The 21,393-nt window shown below is 39.1% G+C and overlaps 1 protein-coding gene across 8 annotated transcripts in view; it reads left to right on the top strand.

Annotated features, from left to right (window-relative positions):
- Positions 1-21,393, top strand: part of Tmcc1 (transmembrane and coiled coil domains 1) — a 174,911-nt gene that overhangs the window by 69,539 nt on the left and 83,979 nt on the right. The window contains exon 2 of one of the 8 annotated variants that reach the window (XM_006506310.1): positions 16,467-16,671. The exons of the other annotated variants lie outside the window; for them this stretch is intronic. Within the exon in view, the coding sequence (XP_006506373.1) occupies positions 16,633-16,671 (39 nt within the window). The 5' untranslated portion in view covers positions 16,467-16,632. The remainder of the gene's footprint in view (positions 1-16,466; positions 16,672-21,393) is intronic. 8 annotated transcript variants of the gene reach the window in all.

Here is a 21,393-nt window from a genome sequence, read left to right as displayed (position 1 = left end):
TTGTTTCCTGGGGTTAAAGGCATGTACTACCTTGCCTGGGCCTAAGCTTTTCGTAGCCACTATGCCTCAAGATCTCAATGCTAAGATCCAGGTCAGAAACTTGTGTCTTCCAGATTCAAGATCTGGATCACAGGTGAGCCCTCCAATTCTGGATTGTAGTTCATTCCATATATAATCAAGTTGACAACCAAGAATAGCCATTACAATCTACCCCTTGTCAACCTGACACAAATAATATTTCATGTCCACATGCAACAATAACAAGGTCATCATGAATACGCTTAACATAATATAACTATTCCTTGTACAATCACAAATGCATTTATAAATTTACAATGAGGCAATGTCCTTTGGAAACATTCTTTTAGTGTCTCAACATAAATACCAATTAATGTTAAAGAAATTGGAAGAAAGCACAAAAAGCTTATACTATACAAATGTGTTCTTAACAAAATAAAACAGAAGCATTTATATTACTTTAAAATCCTCATTTCTGCAATTGGTCACGTGGCCTTAGATGGTATTTATAACTACCTTCCTCTATTACTCATTCTGTATTTCCTCCACTCTCTGCAAGTACCTCAGCAGGTCTTGGCTCTTTTCCTGGAGGAGTGATCCATGCCTTCATTCCTGATGGATCTGTGTCCTTTGTCATCATGCTTGGATTAGGGTTGTAGTTTCCCATGGACTTTAATCACAGAACATGGTAGTACTAAACAACACCCTAAGGGATCTCCTGCACTCTAGACACAATCCTACTTACCTCCAGTGTGAAGAGGCAGTCCAGTTTCCCCATGGTAATCTGGATCTATCACCCCTCCTAACACTGATATTCCTTTCTTATCCTGTTGGTTTAAGGACATAGAAGCCCAGCCCAGGGGGAAGTCTGAGCTTCCGGTTCAATAGAATGTTTGTTGTGGCTGCTGGTAGGAGCACTCCCTTTTCTGGAACCAAAACTTCTAGGCAAGCAGAACCTAGGGTTGTGGGGACAGGAAGTGAAGATTTTTCTAGAGGATCACTAGGAGTGATAGTAAGTAGAACTATTCCCTTTTCCACACCTTGATTCCTGGACCCATGAATCCTGGCTATGGGAGAAACTGTACTTTATATTGAATGCTGATTCAAAGCATATACTGCCTTCTGAAGAACACTGCCCCAGCCCTCCATTGCTGCTGCCACCTAATTAGTGCTGTAACTGTGTCTTCAAGCAGAGTGTTCTTGTTTTGGTTTTTTCGAGACAGGGTTTCTCTGTGTAGCCCTGGCTGTCCTGGAACTCACTCTGTCGACCAGGCCGGCCTCGAACTCAGAAACCCACCTGCCTCTGCCTCCCGAGTGCTGAGATTAAAGGCGTGTGCCACCACTACCTGGCCATAACTGTGTCTACAAAAGGCCATTCCATCTTTCTGTCAGACCAGTTGCTTCAGGATGGTAGAGAAGGAACATACATGGTAAGGCCAGTGGGTTCTATGATCATGGGCCCACTGTTGCACTTTTCTGGCTGTGAAATGAGTTCCTTGGTCAGAAGCAATACTATGTGGAATACCAGGACAATGGATAAGGGATTTTGTGAGCCCACAGATGGTGGCTTTGGTAGAAGCATTACGTGCAAGAAAGGCAAATCCATAACCAGAATAAGTATCTACTGCAGTAAGAACAAAATGTTATCCTTTCCACATAGGAAGTGGTCCAATGTAATTAACTTGCCACCAGGTTGCTGGCTGGTCACCTTGAGGAATGGTGCCATATCTGGGGCTCAGTGTTGGTTTCTGCTGTTGGCAGATCTGGTATTCAATAGCAGCTGTAGGCAGGTCAGCCTTGGTGAGTGGAAGTCCGTATTGTTGAGCCCAAGCATAACCTCCATTTCTGTACCATGGCCACTTTGTTCATGTGCCCATTGAGCAGTGACAGGGATGGCTGGGGAAAAAGGCTGACTGTCCACAGAACGGGTCGTCTTATCCACTTGATTACTGAACTCCTCCTCACCCGAAGTCACCTTTTGGTGAGCATTTACATGGGACACAAATATCTTCACATCCTTTACCCTTTGTAGAGATCTATTCACATACTTTTTCCCCAGATGTCTTTCTCACCAATTTTCCAATTGTGATCTTTCCAAGTCCCTGACCATCCAGCCAATCCATTGTCTACAGCCCGAGTCAGTGAACAGTCGTACATCTGGCCAGTTCTTTCTCCAAACAAACTGTAATACCATGTGTACTGCCTGAAGTTCTGCCCACTGTGAAGATTTTCTTTCACCTGTATCTTTCAGGATTGTCCCAGAAAGGGGATTAATGCTTCAGCTGTTCACTTCTGCTTGGTGCCTGCATAATGTGCAGAGCCATCGGTAAACCAGGTTCTAGTCTTCTCTTCTTCAATCAGCTGACCATAGGAAACATCCCATGAGGCTATAGGCTCACGCTTGGCAGCAGATGACATTGTAGCAGGAGTAGAAACTATAGGGATTTGAGCAACTTCTTTATGTAACTTGCTTGTACCTTCAGGACCTACTCAGGTCCTATCATGTATATACCACTTCCATTTGATAATAAACTGCTGCTGTACCAACTCCTGTCCTACGGTTTTTTTTTTTTTAAGATTTATTTATTATTATACATAAGTACACTGGAGCTGTCTTCAAACACACCAGAAGAGGGTGTCAGATCTCATTATGGGTGGTTGTGAGCCACCATGTGGTTGCTGGGATTTGAACTCATGACCTTCTGAAGAGCAGTCAGTGCTCTTTACTGCTGTGAATAGACGACACCATGACCAAGGCAAGTCTTATAAAAGACAACATTTCATTGGGGCTGGCTTATAGGTTCAGAGGTTCAGCCCATTATCATCAAAGTGGGAGTATAGCATCTAGACAGGCATGGTACAGGCAGAACTGAGAGTTCTATATCTTCATGTGAAGGCTGCTAGTAGAAGACTCACTTCCAGGTAGTTAGGATTAGGGTCTTAAAGCCCACACCCATAGTGACACACTTACTCCAACAAGGCCACACCTCTTAATATGTCACTTCCTGAGCCAAAGATATACAAACTAACAAAGCCACTGCTTTGTTGGATGAATGCAGTACTCTAACAGAAGATCATTCCCACCTTCTCTACATGCATCTGATTTCTAAAACTTCAGTTAAATGGAAACCTATTAGAACATGCATAACTCTTTAGAGCTCACATGGTTTATTAATTTAAAAAAAACACACATAATTTGTAAGACCACTATGCAAATAGATGTTGAAACAACCTTTTTATAGCCATAGGATAGAACAACTTGCAGGTTTCATTTCTTTCCTTCCACTATGGGCTTCTACTATTGAAGTCAAATGGTCATGTTTGGTGGTAAGGACCTTTATCTGATGAGCCAGTTTATCAGCTTACAACTATATGTTCTTCTAGGCTGAGATATCCAAGTTTCCTAGTCCAAATAAGTTACTTTTCTCACTGCTATAAAAAAATACTTATCAAAAACTACTAAAGGGGAAAAGGATATACTTGGGCTCACAGTTTTGCAGTGGTCAGTCCATGTTTGCTTTGCCTTGTATGCATAGGTAGAGTGTCATGGCTGCAGGAGCATGTGGTAAAAGAGCTTTTTATATAGGAAGCTGAAAGTATAACTAGATAGGAGGGGCTTAGGGTTATAATACTCCTCAAAGGCTTGTTCTCTATGACCTGTTTCCTTCATCTCCTAAAGTTTCCCACAGTCTTTTATAATATTCCATTATCTAGGCAGTAAACATCCCAAACACAAGTCTGTAGGAAACATTTCATATTGAAATCATAGCCTGCTCCATGGAGCTGTTCTCTTTTTGTGGTGATACAAAGCACAAGAAATGGGTGTGTACATGGGTTTGTTAGGTCAGTTTGACTGTCTATGACAAAACATTTCTCCATAATACAATGCTGTTCAATCTTCATTTTCCTTAGATGTCATAAACTCATTAGATTAATGATTCTTTTAGAAATAAAAGGTGTCCTCTGAACTTGATTCACTTTCTTGTCATGTAGAAGAGCACTAGTACTGTTTTCTATTGTCAGGAGGATGGCTTTGTGAGCCTGGGAATAAAGGTTTTCTCTGAGCCGATTAGAGCTAAGGCGAATGTAGGTCACAGTGTCACCTGTTTTGGATCTGCATGCTGCTGACGATATTTGAGTCTTTGTATTTTGCCCATGCTTTTTATGCCAGTGGACTTGCTGCACCAGAGAAGAGATTTATAGATTGGCAAGCAAATTCATAACAACTTTGACTTGTTTTTATTGTTACAAGGATTTTTAGCTCGTGTATCTCATTAAATAAAACCAATACAGTAAATTAGTTATCACATTTAGATATATGACTCACATCTAGTGTGTCTAAGTAAATTTTTTGAGTAATTTTTTTTTTTACTGCTTTAGTGGAAGAAAATTAAATAAGAAAAAAAATTAAGTACTTTTGGAAACCCCTTCCAGACCCTCCCCCAAATCTTGTAAAAGGTAGTGCAATTCAGAGGAAAAGATCAAAAGTCATTATACTTGTGTATTTATGAATGGTTTAAGCATTCTTTTTTCTGTAAACACTGTCTTTATCTCTTTCCTTTAAGATTTACACACTGTTTTTTCTTTCTTTGTCTTAGTTTGTATCTTGCATCATTCAGTGTGAATGGTGCCACACTTCTATATTATTCTAGTACCATTTGAAGAGTCAGATGAAGTTGTGAAAAGCTTTGACAGAGGAAAACTGAACTGTGGCCCTAAGACCGGTGATGCAGGTTGGCCACAGGGACAGTTGTCCCTGTGGGCAACCTGCATCACCTGACTGTCCTGAAACTCACTCTGTAGACCAAGCTGGCCTTGAACTCAGAAATCCACCTGCCTCTGCCTCCTAAGTGCTGGGATTAAAGGTGTACACCCTATTGCCCATCCTGACTTTATTTTTAAAGCAACATATTCTTATTTTATAAATTTGTTTTCTTTTGTCTTTTGGGAATATTTTCTTTTGCTTCCTGTAATGTGTTTGTCTCCCCTTCTTAACCCATGTTTTAGTCTTCCATTGTTTGAAACCTGCCTCAAATATCTAGTCAGTCATGGTTTTCTCCTCACACCTGAGAGATCCATCAGTTAACACTGAGAGACTCAGTGATTTTCACTACTGAAAGTGTGAAATGTGTAGCCATAAGAAGTGCAAAACACTCTCTGAGACAGGATTTTTTCTGTATAAGAACCCTGGCTGGCCTGGAATTCTCTTCAGACCAGAGATCCACTTGCCACTGCCTCTAGAATGCTGGGGCCAAAGTCATGCTGCACCATACCTGGCTAAAATACTAAGTCAGTTGTACAGTTGGAAATTAGCACTTTACCTGCTGAGCTATCTCCTCAGCCTGAGTTAATCAATCTTTAAAGTGTATAATATGCTAAAATTTTCACTGGGCCTGTCGTGTTAGCAAATGTCATTAATTCCAGTGCCCGGGAGGCAGAGACAGACAGATCTCTGGATTTGAGGGCAGGCTGGTCTACAGAGCAAGTTTCAGGACAGCCAGGACTGCACAGAGAAACTCTGTCTCAAAAAAAAAGCACACACAAGGGCTGGAGAGATGGCTCAGCGGTTCAGAGCACTGACTGCTCTTCTAGAGGTCCTGAGTTTAATTCCCAGCAACCACATGGTGGCTCACTACCATCTTTAATGGGATCTGATGCCTTCTTCTGGTGTGTCTGAAGACAGCGACAGTGTACTCATATACATAAAATAAATAGATAAATGGGGGAAAAAAGCTCACACAAATGCTGATTCTTCAGAGTTTGCCATGAGAGATCCATTAGATGGTGTATTTTTGGTGAGAACCTGTATGATAATAGATTTTGTTATGGCATAATTAGACCAATTTTTTGTTTTGTTTTGTTTTCAGACCCTTAAGTTTTATCATCTATAGGTCCTTTCTTGTTTTTTCTTCATTTAACCCTTCACCTTTGTGTTTGAGTGGCTGCTGTAATGGGCCTGGATGCTTGTGCTCTAGAAGACCAGGAGAGACATTGAAAGTCCCAGTTTGTGGTTCAATTCCATTGTCCTTACTTTAGCCCTCAGCAGGATTAGAGTCAGCCCAGCATCCTTCTGGTTGGTTGATTCAGTCTCATTACAGTGCAGAGCCCTGACCATTAGGCTTAGTGTGTATTAAAATATTGAGTTGGTATGTTTAACCATTTGAATCAGCCCTGCTTTTAAAGCAGCCTCATGTGTTCCCAGTCCTCAACACAGGATTGTAGTTTGGGAACAGTTGGCCGGCTTCTTGTTGTTTTCCACTGTAGCACCTGCTACGTATCTATCTGACTCAAAAAAGCTGAAAGCAAGGTTTATTGTTTCACTATGTACATTCATTTCGTCTTCCCAAGTTTTGTTGACTTCTCTTGTTTATTGCTATCTCCTTTCCAGTCTGCTTTGCCTTGTAAGTTTATACCTTTCACTAATCAATATTAGTAATAATCGAAATAATCTGAGCAGTCCTATGTTTAGTCCAGTACTTTCCACTTAAGGAAAAAAGTCTGTCTTTTCTTTCTTTTTTTTCTTTTTTCTTTTTTCTTTTTCTCTTTCTTTCTTTCTTTCTTCTTTTTTTTTTTTTTAAATTTTAAACAGGGTCTCTGTACATAAGTTCTGGCTGGCTGTCCTGAAACTCATTGGGTAAACCAGGCTGGCCTCAGACTCACAGAAATCTGGCCACCTCTGCCTCCCAGGTGCTTGGATTTAAAGGTGTGCACCCCCCGCCATAATTAGCTTTAAAGGACTCTGACACAAGCTTGTTCTTTCATTTCTTCTAGCAGCTACAACAGTATTTCTAGATAACTTGTTGATTATCTTCTTTCTACTAAAGAACTAAACTTGAATTCTCTTTGGTCTAGCATATAACAGAATATCTTACATTTTGATTGGGAATATTAAGTCATGGTTTTATATATACATATATTTTAAGATTTATTTATTTATTTATTTATTTTATGTATATGAGTACACTGTAGCTGTACAGATGGTTGTGAGCCTTCATGTGGTTGTTGGGAATTAAATTTAGGACCTCTGCTGTTGCCAGTCAACCTCGCTTGCTCCAGTCAGCCCTGCTCGCTCAGGCCTAAAGATTTATTTATTATTATTAATAAGTACACTGTTGCTGTCTTCAGGCACACCAGAAGAGGGCACCAGATCTCATTGTGGGTGGTTGTTAGTCACCATGTGGTTGCTGGGATTTGAAAATGTAAGATATTCTGTTATATGCTAGACGAAAGAGAAGAGAATTCAAGTGTAGTTCTGTAGTAGAAAGAAGGTGGTGCTTCGGAAGAGCACTCAGTGCTCTTACCCGCTAAGCCGTCTCTCCAGCCCAAGTCTTGGTTTTCTCAATCTTGGCTTGGTGAAAGAAGAACTAGAGGTTTTCTTTTGAGCAGTGTTCTTTCTTCTTGTCACTAGAGCTGTTTCTGTGTTTTCTTCCTTAGGTCTGGCTTTTATTATATCTTATACTGTGAACCATATAAAATTGTCAGTAGTTAAGCTGTTTGGGCCTACAAAAATAAATTTTATGTGATCAGCTTTAAGAGTTAAATAGCTTAGCAGCCAAGTTAATAGACTACTCTGTCTAGTGTAGAAATTCATTCAGATCATTCACAGGAATATTCTAGTAGGAGGAAAGGTTGAGACAAATGGGAATTCTTTTTTTTTTTTTTTTTAAGATTTATTTATTTATTATATGTAATAAGTACACTGTAGCTGTCTTCCGACACTCCAGGAGAGTCAGATCTCATTACAGGTGGTTGTGAGCCACCATGTGGTTGCTGGGATTTGAACTCCGGACCTTCGGAAGAGCAGTCGGGTGCTCTTACCCACTGAGCCATCTCACCAGCCCCAAATGGGAATTCTTAATGTTAAGGAGGGGAAAGTTGTAATCCTCACTGAGTATAAAGCTATCTAAGCTAGAGCCATGTTAGAGTCCTGTGTGCAGCAGAAGCTGCCCAGTGCCTGACAATGTGGCCACGGCACCATATCCCTTAATATTGGCTGCTAGGCTTATATACGATTTGAGCAAATATCAAGGTAGCTGAAATCATAGTATTACTTTGTTTATTCTGTATTCAGTTTTCTTTTGAATGCCACCCTGCCCTATTTATTATAAAATAATCTGCATAGATTTTTTTTACTTGCATGTCTACCAGTGTACCATATGTTATGAATTGCGATGTGAGTGATGGAACAGTGCGCTGATCTATCGTTCTATCCCTTATGTGATTTTCTTTAGCAATAGAGCTTTAAAGTGTTTTGTTTGTTTGTTTGTTTGTTTGTTTTGTAGAAGTAAAACACACACTAGTAAATGGACAATTATCTGAGTTACATTGTTTCTTTTGTTTTTTGAGACATGGTTTCTCTTTGTAGCTCTGGCTAGCCTAAACTCATCATGTAGACTAGGGTGGCCTTGAATTTAGAGATCTTCCTGCTGCCTCCTGAGTACTACTAGGATTAAAGGGAAGTGCAGTTATATCCAGCTAAGTTATGTTGTTTTTAAGGACTTGAATTATTTGGGGTCTTGTTAAGATAGAATGTAAGAATTAAGAATGTGTATTGTAATTGCAAAGTAATCAGTCAAAGACACAATGAATAAGACTGCTTAATCAAAAAGAATTTAAGAGAAAAACAGATATGCTGGGTATGGTGGTGTATGGCTACAGTCCTTGTACTCTACTGAAGCTGGAACAGTATGATTGCCAGATATTCATTGCCAGCCTGGACTATGTAGCCAGACTGTCAAATTGAGAAGAAGGATAAGGAGGAAGAGAGGAAAACAGAGAAGAGAGGAGGCAAGGAGGGAGAACAAAGCTAACTGATGTATAGGAAATATGCATCAGTTGTCCCTTGATATTTGAAGGGGGAATTGGTTCCAGTTCCATCATTTCAGGGACACTAAATTTAAAGATGTTCAGGTCCCTTACATAAATGGTATATAGTATTTGCATACAGCTTATAACCTTAGTATTGATTCCTTTCTGCTTTCTTACAATATCTAGCACAGTGTAGATGCTGTATAAATAGTTGGTACTTTGGTATTGTGTGGCTAATAATGGAAGGAAGTTTATGTCTCAAGAAATTAGAATCTATTGCTTGATTAAACAGATAAGGACTGGTAGGTACTATGTAAACACTACCCAAAGAGAATCCATACAAATAGCACAGAATCAAACAAGCTAGACTTTAAGGAAAGAAATACAGGCTAAGTGTGGTAGTGCCTTTAATTCCAGCACTCAGGAGGCAGGGGCTGGTGGTTCTCTGTGAGTTCGAGGCCAGCCTGATCTACAAAGCAAGTTCCAGGACAGTGAGGGCTGTTACAGAGAAACGCAGTCTCTAAATAAATGTCACTAAAGATATAGAACAAGCTTAAAATGCCAAAATGGCAGATCATTGCCCAAACTGTAACCATTTTCATGTGGTGTTTGGGGAAATTCTTGTGGCCAGTTTTGTCATTTGCCACTCTGGAGATGTTTCTGTGGTATAGAGGGATAGTTTTTTTTGTGTGTGTGTGTGTGTCATTAACTGTGATAGTGTTCATATTTAATATGTTGTGTGTCACAAGCAGTTGCAAAGGAGTACTGTGAAGAGTCTCAAGCATAATAACTTTAATGTTGTACCTAATCTTTAATAATTATTATCCTTTTAAAAATGCTAAGTATAAAAAGAAAATTTAGGTGATGACTAAGAAGCTGATTATTGTTTATTTTTTGACACAAGATCTCACTCTGTAGCCCAGAGTGCCTTTGAATCCACTGTGTAGTCCAGGCTAACCTCACATTTGCTGCAATCCTCCTGCCTTAGCCTCCCAAGTGCTGAGAAATGTATTATGACTGTATATGTGTATACGTGTGTGAGTGCTGTCGTTTATACTCGTACATGTGGAAGCCGAAGGTTGACAGCAGCTGTCACATTTAATTTGCTGTCTACCTTGTTATTTTGCATTATTTAGTGTGTGTGTGTGTGTGTGTGTGTGTGTGTGTGTGTGTTTGTATGCATGTGTGTGCCTATGCATACATGCTTAAATAACCATGGCACATGTATTTCACAGTGCACATGTAGAAGTTAGAGGACAACTTATGGCGGTTGGTTCTCTTTTTACTATATGGATTTTGGAGATAGAAGTTAGGTCTTTGAGTTTGGTGGTAAGCACCTTTACTGACTGAGCTATCTCCAAAGTCCTTTTTGGTTTTTGACAGTTATACTTATTTTTCATATCAGATAGCTCATAGGTCATTTCTTTGCGGATTTTGTTTTGTTCCTATAGTTGAGTAATGTTTCCCCCTTCTCTTCTAGGGATTTTGCTATATTGTGCAAATTTGCCTCAAATTTCTGGGCTCACCTTCATATACCTTATAATTCCTTTGCTGGGATTTGAGAATTTGTAGAGATAGACAACTTTCCCAATCTTTGTGTTCTGACTTTTTGCATAGAAGTGTTTTTTCCAAATGGTTATGAGCCACTGTTTAGGTGCTGGGGACTGAACTCAGGTCTTCTACAAGAGCAGCCAATGCTTTTAACCACATCACTCCAACCCACAAACTGCTCATTTTTAATTTGTACGGGAGGCATCCTTAATGCATGAGAAACCAAGTGAAAGTAGAAAGTCAAGTAGCTCATATATAGTGTGAGAACTATATGCACTTGTATCAGTTTTCCAGACATCTCTGTGAGTTAAGAAGCAGCAGAAATAATGAGAAGCTGAAATGGATGAGGTTTCAGGAAAAACTAAGTTGTAGTTTTGGTCCTATCTTAGTATCAGCCATGAAGAAAAGCTGGCTCATGCAGGCTTGTATAGGAAGTGTTGTCTGTAGGAGCAGAAATGTGGGAAAACTCTAAAGGTCATTCAGAGTGGCTAGGTAGACTGCTCTTTGCCCATGCTGTGAGATATTTGACAGCAACAGAAAATGGTATATGGAAAATATGTAGGCCATATGTACTGAGAATAGCTTAGGAGTAAATTATTGGATTTTTAATTTTCAACATTTTATTTTGTATTTTAATTGACAAAATTAAACATTTTATCATATGCAGTGGTATTTTGATATATGTATATATGCACATATTGTGGAATAGATGAAGTAAGCTTATTATCATGGATATTACCACAGCTATATTTTTTATAGAAAGAACACTTAAAATTTGTTTTACAGAAAAATAATTATTGTTACTAATTTTAGGCACCATATTTTATTATATAACAGATTTCTTATCTAACTAAATTTTTTTATTTTGTGGCCAACATCTCCCCAGTTAATTCAGCATATTGAATTTTTTTAGAAAGGAGTTTGAAACCAGTTAGGAGGCTGAGGCAAGAAGGTAAAGAGGTCTAGGACAGCCTGATCTACGTGAGAAGAACCAGGGGATGGGAGGGTTGGAGAAGATACAGTATAAGCTGGATTAGAAAGCCAAACCAACAAATTTGTGACTACAGTAAAATTATGTTTTTGTAAGTACATATGTACACAAATTCATAATAAAGGATGTGGATTACAATGATTATAACAGCTAAGTACTCAAAAATTAATTGCAGATTTAAAAAAAATAAAAGCTCCCAATGGAAATTTATCAACTTACTACAATATTCTAATTGGTTTATGAATGAGTTTATCTTGATTAAAGGCATGTGCAACCATGCCCAGCATCAAACATTGCTTTTATTTAAAATAAATAAATAATAACCCTCAAGAGACTGGAGGCCCCAGGGAGTTTAGAGGTCAGGTGGGGTGGGGGATGGAAGCATCCACGTGGAGTTGGGGTGGAATGGGGAGGAGGTGTGGGATGGGAAGGGATGGGGAATGAAATATGGAAAGTAAAAAATGAATTACAAATAAAATTAAATTTAAAAAAAGCCAAATGTTTCAATGTATCTTAAATAACATGTAGAGATCAACATAAAAACTTGACCTGGTGGTGGCACACGCCTTTAATCCCAGCACTTGGGAGGCAGAGGCAGGCGGATTTCTGAATTCCAGGCCAGCCTGGTCTACAAAGTGAGTTCCAGGACAGCCAGGACAGCCAGAAACCCTGTCTCGAAGAACAAAAAACAAAAAACAAAAAAACAAAAAAAGAACTAACTTAACCTAGTAAGTGTGGCTGCTCCTTAACTTAGCTGCTATTAGGTTCTCAGGGTGTTTTTGGTTGGTTGGTTGGTTTTTGGTTTTTGTTTGGTTTGGTTTGGTTTGGTTTTTTGGGAGTTTTTTGGCTATGAACATAATTTAACTTCTTACAGCTTAATGAATTGTGCTTCTTCCAGGGCTGTTTAAAACTGACAGTTTCTTGGCCTTTTACAAATTACAGAAGTTAATTTGCTTCAGGTATCTGTTACCTATTAGGAGATTATCACAGCAAATTTGTTTTTACATAACAAAAATCAGTATCACCTCAGAGCTTGGATTGCATAAGAAACCCTACAACTGGTAGCATTATTGATGAAGATTTCTAAATATCGATTTCATCCTTTGCTTGAAAACCAGATAATGAAGAATCATATTTCTTTTGGAATAGTTTTTAGAAATTAGTTTACATATGTGTACAAATTTAAAATTAGTAAATTTTATTAGCATTTACATTCCTATTCTACAGATATTTAACAACCATTTCATACCTCTGTCTTTTCTTGTGCCCCCCGCCCCCACCCCCTGCCTTTCTCCTTTTGAGTAGGGTCTCACATAGCTCAGGCTGGTCTTGAACTTGAACTTTTGACCCTCCTAGATTCAGTCCCCCTAGTGCTGGGATCACAGACCTATGCCAGAATAAACTGTCTGTCTCATGAACTACTTTTGCTCTCATTCATTTACAAAATTCTTAGAGAAACTTGAATATTCAAACTTCCAGACTTTTTATATACCAAAGTTCATCACTGTTTATACCTCCTATCCCTGGTAGCACCATTGTCCCAGATTGAACGCTCCTAAGAGTGTTTCATCCCATTCCTAAATGTATGGCATCCAGAAGTCCTTGCTCTGAAATGATGTGTATTGCATAATAAAGTCTTACATTGAATAATTATGCTCTTACAATTTGATTGATTGATTGATAATTGGCTCTGCAGTTAGTTCTACTAGATTTTCACAAAAGGCTGGTTAAAATCTGCAGTGGAGTTGGAAGAATACAATTTGTTTCACAGAACTCTAAGACAGGACACCAAAGTGGTAAAGTACATAGCTAAAGTACGTTAGGTGTGTCCGGCTTAGATAACTCCCCTGTAACGTAGAATGTGGAAGTTCAAGTTCTCAAACTGTTCCTGAGCTTACTGGGGAGAGCAGAGTGGCCTTAAACTCACTAGGATCTATGTGCCCTGCCTCTCCAAGTTCTGGGATTAAAGCATATGCTATGCCCATCTACTTTCTTTGTTTCTTGATATATATTTACACGTGAATAGAAAAACAACTAAAGCTACATGTTGCCTTTATAAGGGTGGTGTTTAAGTGTGATTCAAAAGGAATCCGTTTTTTTTCTACAAAGTAATAAAAATCTACAAGTTTTTTTTAGCCAAACTGAGGATATACACAAAGACTATTGCCAGCTTTAGAAGTAGATTATTTGACAAGTAAGAGAAAAATATTGAGAGTTGGGGCAGAAATTTCAAAGACAAGCAGAAAACAAAATTGCTAAATGACTGATACTCATCTTCTTTACTCCTGATGGGCTATAATCTAGTTATGGAGTCTGTGTTTTTCCAGATATCTGAACCATTTGGAATGTATTTACATACTGTGATGGTCATTAACATAGTCATCACCTTTTGCTCCAGGAACTGAGTTCATCCCTTTAACTAGTTCACAAAGGGTGTGGGGCTCTAGTGATCCTATGGAGGACTCTTCTCTTTTTCCACAGAAATAGTTAAGTGTTGCCGATTTTTTTTCACAATCTACAAAAAGAAGGGCATTGTTAATTGAGTACTAGAATATGAGAGAGAGAGAGAGAGAGAGAGAGAGAGAGAGATTGAGATTGACTATAAAGCTGTGGTCTTTTGTGTCTCTCTTGATGTTATTTTGTTACCTTTGTTATAGTCTATTCATCCAAAAACAAAAACAAAAAAACAAAAAAAACAAGAACAAAACCAAAACAAACCAGAACAAAATAAGCCAGATTTGGAGATTTTTTTTTTTTCCCTAGTGGCTCAGGTAGTTAAGATTTTACTTTTTAAACTAAGGACTAGGTTTCACATTCATTCATAATGATATTTTAACATAATTAGTTGCATCAAAGCAATTAGGCTTTATTTTACTAGGCAAACAAATGAGTTTCCACAAGAAAGGCAATCAAGTTTGATCTTTTTAACCCTAAGTCTTATATTTTGGAACATTAAGCATTTACATTCCTTTCAGTTCAATTAAGATTCTTATTCTCTCCCTTTTTATTTACCCAGTGCTACCCAGTGCTGGATGCTTTAACAGTGAACTTAATCTCTAGTCTCCTCCCCTCCTCTGTTCATGATTGATACCTAATGTGTACTGTCTGTTGTCTTTTGACATTTTTTTTTTACCTGGTTCCATTTCTATTTTTGAATAGAAAGAATCTTAAAACTGTAATATGGGCTTGGTTTTAGATCACCATGTTTCCTGACACACATGTTCGTTCTCTCTCTCTCTCTCTCTCTCTCTTTCTCTCTCTCTCTCTCTCTCTCACACACACACACACACACACACACACACACACCTCTTTCCAAGCAGACTATTTTTTCCTTTTCCTTGGTGACAGGATCTCACTGTACAGTCCAAATTGACTTTAGCTCATGATCCTCTCTGTTCCATCTCCTGAGTGTGCTGGGATTAGAGGTGATGGGTCACCAAGTTCAGCTCCAGAGACTATTTCATTTTCTGTGAGAAGAAAAAGCAATTTCTGCAGAAGTTCACTCTAAGCCAACTAACTTTGCACTTTGAAATTATTTTAATCCAGTATGCCTCAACCTTGCTAATGCTGCTCTACCCCTTTAATACAATTTCTCATATTATGGTGACCCCCCAAGCATAATTTTCATTGCTACTTAATAACTGTAATTTCACTATTGTTATAAATCATGATGTAATAAATATCTGATATTCAGGATATTTGATATGTGACCCCGTGAAAGGGTCTCACAATCCCCAAAGGGGTCATGACCCACAGGTTGAGAACCACTGTTTTAATCTGTTTGTTTCAGATTCAGGTTATTTTGCATACTCTACATCATAAATATGGGCCATTTTCCACTATTAGTCATAGTTGCTCTAAGTTGTTACTTTTAAGCTTTGAAACTTATATTATTTTTTTAAGCAGGAAAACCCTTTTGTATTTATGACTTTTAAGAGGCAAGATTTATGTTTTTGGAGCCTGCCTTGGTTTAAATTTGGTGTAACTTGTCAGTGATGTCAAAGATACTATGTCTCTGTAGAATGAGATGAGAGCATCTTGCATTCTATTTGTAAGTAATTGGAAGCCAGTGCAGGGAACTGGAGTAATTAAGAATAGCCTTGCAAGAAACTTGATTTTGTTTTCAAATTAATTTTTCCACTTTTCTTGACTGAAGAATATAATAACATATAATAATTATATTGAGGTTTTAGAGAAGGTTCCTAATTTGTCTGAAAAGTCCTCTAGCACAAACTTGAAAGGGATGTTTTGAGAAGTCAGTGGGACAGTAGATGTGACTTCTGATTGTACATCTGGAGTTTACACCTACCAAAGCCACAAACCTAGTACAGGTCCTAGTCCTGCACACAGAAATAGAGAGCACTGTAGGCACTAAACCCGTGGATACCAAGTTCTGTCCTCATTTGGAAGAAGAGGCTGGCTCATTTAGAGGAAGAAGAGTGGCCAGCGATCTTTGGATCTCCCCTGAGGTTGTCACTTTCCGTTTCCCTTTATTTGAATAGATGCACTCTAAGCTGGTCTATTTGATTTGTGCGCCAGTTTTTTAAAATACTTTGTTCCAACAAGAGAGGCATTCACCTCTGGAGGCCGCCTTACCCTTTAACTTGAGCCCGGAGTTGTAGTCACCGTCCAAGTATGCTCCCTGCACCTGACATTCCTTCCCACTGGAGCCTTTCGGTGAATAAGAGGAAAGGCTCGGCCAATTATACTAGACAAAGCCGCACAGCTGCGAGTCAGCTGGGAGGAGTTTCCGTTTGGAGCTGGAGCTGGTGGCGGCTGGCGCTCCCACCTCCTTTTTCCCCCTCGCCACCATCCCCTTCTATTCTCAGGGATTACCTGGGTGGAGGCCGGGCTCTGACTCTCGAACCGGGCAGCAGATGCTGCCATACCGGCAGGTGCCACCCACCTCTAGCCTCCGCCTCAAGAGCAAAGACCGGAGGCTCAGGTGGTACCCGGCACCCTGCCTGAAGGTTGGCGGGAGGGGAAGGGGTGGTCCTTACGGCTGGACCCTCCAGCTGACACAGGAAGTGCGGGGAGAGCCTGGCACTGGGCTGGGATCCGCCCCGCCTGCCGCTCCTAGGCTGTGCTGTCTCCGCAGAACAATGAAGTGCTTCCAAGTTTGCTGAGACTCCTGGGGAATGCATCGAACTCTGTCAGCCTTCAAATGTGCCGCCAGTGACTTCCCCCAAGAAGCTGTGTTTTAATAAAAGAAGAAAAAGACACCCTTTCTGGGTAGATCGCTTTGTTAGGAGATCCTCACGACCATGGTCCAGCGCTTTAGCCTCAGGCGGCAGCTCTCCAAGGTGGGTCAGTTTTCTGGTGTGTCTTACTGGGAACTCTGGCTTCTGCAGGGTTTCCTTTTTTGATGGGACTTTTATGTCAAGCCTGCCTTTCTCTGGTGCTAAGGAAGGTCTGGGGAGGAAGCTCTGCCTTTTGTTCTTTGATCTGATGGACACAAAGCTGAAGGTTGCCTGCACTGCCAGCCCCAGGCTGTATGCCCCTAAAACTGTAGCTGTCATCTTCAAATCTGGACCAACTTGTCATATTTACCCCTGACAGTTTCAGAAGAATGTGGGTAGGTAGTAATTGTAGGTCAGATGTATATATTTAATTAGCAAAATAATAGCTTGTAAATCAACAGAAGAAAGCCTGCCTGCTCTGTGGAATCAGGACTTTCATACAAATTTCACTAAACTCAAAAAAAAAAAAAAAAAAAAAAAAAAGCACAAAACAGTTGAAGAAGCCAAAAGCCACAGGAAAATCTTAAAGGTGAGGGGTTGTGTAGAGACTTAGATACCTAGTAGAGTGTGTAGGAAGCCTTCCAGGGAAGCTGGTGGAGCAGCTCTTTAGAGAGTTCTAAAAAGTCAGTTTCACGGAACACTTTCAAATATAAAATAAAAAAGTGTAGTGCCCTTTAAGAAAAGGTAGTTTTTATCGGTGGGCTCTCGTGGGTGCGGGCCCGTATGTAGTTTTAGCTCTATCCTTAGTTAATGCAGAGGCTGTGTGGAAAGAGAAGGTAAGAGGTGAACTTTATTTCAGAAACCATTGTGTTCTTCATAGGCTTTATTTTAAAGACATGGCAGTTGGTGGCTAAATTGTGCCACAGTTCATTCCCTGTAGACAGAAGTATAAACAAACAGTCCATCTGTAGACATTCTTAACTTTTTTTGACTGATAATCAGAATTATCAACCTTGCAATGTGTTAGGATCCTGAGAGGAAATGTTAGCTGCCCACAGGTGACAGCAGTGTGACTGAAGCAGAAGGAGCTCCACACTTGCCCAGCCTCAGCTGTGTGAGCCTCATGTGTCAACCTGGCGGGGACTTTAGGAATATTGAAATGTGTCTTCCATCCTGTGTGCCTGCATGTGGAGGCACAGAAGGCCGCCATTTCTCCTAAACAATATGAAGAAGAATCCTGTGTTATTCCTTCAGTATTCTTTAGTGGTGTATTTTCAAAGATTTGGTACATGTAATAAGTAGATGCTATAGGGATTTTTGTGACACTGCTGCATAGGAAAGTCTTAACAGCTAAGGCCAAACAATAATCACTTAACTAGAATATAACTCTATTCTGGATATTTTGCTGCTGATGCTTCTCTCCAGGTTATTATTTTTAGCTTTAACTACTCCTCAGTGATTATTGTGTGTTACTGTGACGTACTTACACAGGGGCACTTAGGGGTAGGAGCACGGTCTACGTAGAATCAGGGACGGGAAGAAAGCACAGTCTACATATAATTGGTGAAGGATGGGTGCACAGTCTACTATAGAGAATCAGGGAAGGGATGGGAGTACAGTCTACATAGAATCAGGGTGAGCAGAGCAGTTCTTCCACTCACCTTAACGGTGTTTTCAGTTCTTGTTATAAATGGTTGTGAAAAAGCCTTAGGGAATGTGTGCCCTTGATTCAGTGGTATTCAGTGGTGAGCACCATTTGTAAGGCACTTTGAGCATGAGGAAGAACCTGAATAGAATGTCACTGAATTTTTCCCATGCTCACTGAGATTTAAAGACCTCACTACCTCTGCTCTACCATACAAGTAGTTTTGCTAATCAAAAAGAATCGTGTACAAGAATATAATTTTCTTAATATCTCAGTGTTTTAATAGGAATTTGTGTCAGAAAATTTGTGGAAGGAAATATTTGTAAAGGTTTGTGGTGGATTTAACCTCCATGTCTATTGATCCTGAATTCACTTGCCATGTGATTCCTGTAGACTATTCATTGTTCACCGATGGGCTAAGAAAAAAAGAAGGGAAACATAAAGGTACAGGAGGAGTAAAGCTCATCTCTCTTAGTACCTTTCATTTCTAGCATTTGGAAGGCAGACACAGGCAGATCTCTGTGAATTCAAGGGCTTCCTATTCTAGGTAGCTAGTTCTAGACCAAACAGGACTACATGATGTCAGAACAAACAAGAACTCTTTATCCCGAGAAAGTGTGTTTGCTGAGCTCCTTGAGCAGATCCCAGCTTCTTTGCTATTTCAGATCATTTTCCTCCTTGCTAGTTTCCCCCCCTGTACGTTACTAAAGAGAAATTCACTAAGGAAACTGTTCAACATCTCCTAGATGAGCCAAAATGATCTAGCACCTTCCAGTGTGGGAATTTCACTTAGTTCTCCTATTGATTCATAAGTTGATTGATGTTTCAGTGCCTTTTGATTTTACTTTTGAGTGATAACTATTTCTCAGCATTGAAAAAGTAAAAAAAAAATATAAATGAGATTTTGCTTCCAACCATATCTTTTTATGGCAATCACAGCCCTACATCCAAAGGTAGCATGTTTTTGTTTTTTAATTCTTTGTTTATGTAAACATATATAATTTTTTTAGCTTTATTACATGAAAGAAAAACAAATAAGGCAATGCTTGTTGTCAGCTTTACCTTTTAGACACACTCTGAATAGATTCCACTTAGTTCAGGTTTCATATTTTCATTCAAAGTGGTTAACCTCAGAGATGCCCTCCTTCCCTTTCTCCATTCCTGTCTACCTGGTAGTTCCTTCTGGAATTGAGATTATAGGTGTGCAACACCATGCTAAGCACTCAGAGTACTTTATGTACCTTCAATCTTGATGATTTCTCTTGCCGCCATACCAGATTTTCTTCCCATTCCATCTGAGAACTTTGTTATATGTAAGTCTTTCATATGGTGGAAACCCAGAAAATATGTGCAGTTATGCCTTGAGTTTGCCCTTAAAGGGAATACTAAGGTTTGGTGCCAAGGTCCTTCCCAGTTTTGTTGTTGATTTGCTGAGAACAATCTAGGTGTATAAAGCAACTAATGATATTTTAGTCCACAAATACCCTTTCCACATTTCATAGTGTCCTGTTTTGCTACCAGTTTGTTGTCAGCAAAAGAAACTTTGGAGTTATAGCTATTCTCTAAAAATATGGATTATTCATAATAACTTGAATTTTCAGTAAAAACTATTTTTTCTTCAGAAGTCATTTATTGAATTTTTTTTGGCTGTATGTATATAGTGGCATACATGACTTTCTTAATCTTACTGTAAATGTATTCTTATCAATAAAAATAAAATGGATCTTTTATTACTATACTGAATAGATTAATTAACATCATTTATGAGTATTCTTTATAAAGGGCTGGGGAAGTAGCTCAGTGACTAAGAGCATTTGCTCTACAAGCATAAAGACCTGAGCTAGAACTCCCAGCTCGTGCATTAAAACCCAGGAATGACTAGGTGCTTCTGAAATCCCAGCACTGAAGCAGAGAGAGACAGGTCATGAAAGTTCACTTATCTTTCATTATAACCAGAACTGTGAGCCTGTCTGAAAGGACATAAAACAGAGAGTGATAGAAGATAATCTGGCATTCTCTCTTATTACCTCTCGATAGACATATGTACTCGCACACTCATGTGCATGTAGTACACACACACACACGGAGTGGGGCTAAATCATGTTATGTTTATTTTACTACAATTAAAAATTTGTGTGTGGCTGAGCAGTAGTGGCACATGCCTTTAATCCCAGTGCTCAGGAGGCAGAAGCAGACAGGTTTCTATGAGTTGTAGGACAACCTGCTCTAAATAGTTCTAGGACAGCCAAGACTACATGGAGAAACTATGTCTCAAAAGAAAAAGAAAAAAAAATTGTGTGTTATAGGGGCAAGGTATAGATGTGAAGGTCATAGGACAAACCATGGAAGTCAGTTCTCTCCTCCACCATGTATGTGGGTCCTAAGGTTCAAACTCACGATTGTTTTCAGACTTGACAGCAAGTGTCCTTACCCACTGACCCACCTCACTAGCCTCTACTATTTTTAAAAAATATAGTAAACTTGCCTTCTCAATGATAAACACTGTGGATACAGCAAATGATACAGTATTATGTGATTACAACTTCAAGTATATAGGTTGGGAGTCAGTATTGGGTTGGTGCTTCCAAGCAGTAGACATGCAGCATCTCTTTTTGTCATCATCTCTTTTTTTTTTTTTTTGTCCCTTTCATTTAAATTGTCCTTGTTAAATCTATATACTGCTCAACTTCTTAGTTTGAAATGAAATACTTTGCATTTGTATTTTATTAGAAGGTAAATGTTGCATTTTCCTGATAATCATTGACTTGTGTTTTAGGAGGCTTAAATCAGATAGTGCTGTGTGACTGGTTGCTGTGCACATATCACTATGCATTCTGAAATTTGAACTCATCAAGTATAATATATAAAATACTTCTGATGAATTACAAAACCCAAATAGGAATACTAATGGCATTCTGATGCAGTAAATGAGAACTTTAATAAGATACATTTTGAACATGCACCTATGTCAAGGGTAGAGAATGGTTCTCATATGCAAATACAATCAGCAGTAAGATATACTGAAATAGAAATATAATTAAGATATATGTGTAGTGTTGCCGTGAAGTGATTTGGTAATGGAGATGACAGCTTAAAAGTTTAAAATAATAATAAATTCTTGACCATGTAAAGGAAATGCTTCCTAACAAGGTTGTTAAGTGTTAAGTTAATCCTCAGAGGTGCGCCAGTTCTTGTTAGTT

This window comes from Mus musculus, chromosome 6 (assembly GCF_000001635.26).
Source record: "Mus musculus strain C57BL/6J chromosome 6, GRCm38.p6 C57BL/6J".
NCBI classification, from domain to species: domain Eukaryota; kingdom Metazoa; phylum Chordata; class Mammalia; order Rodentia; family Muridae; genus Mus; species Mus musculus.
Note: the sequence above shows the minus strand (reverse complement) of the source record. Positions and strands in the feature narration are given on the sequence as shown.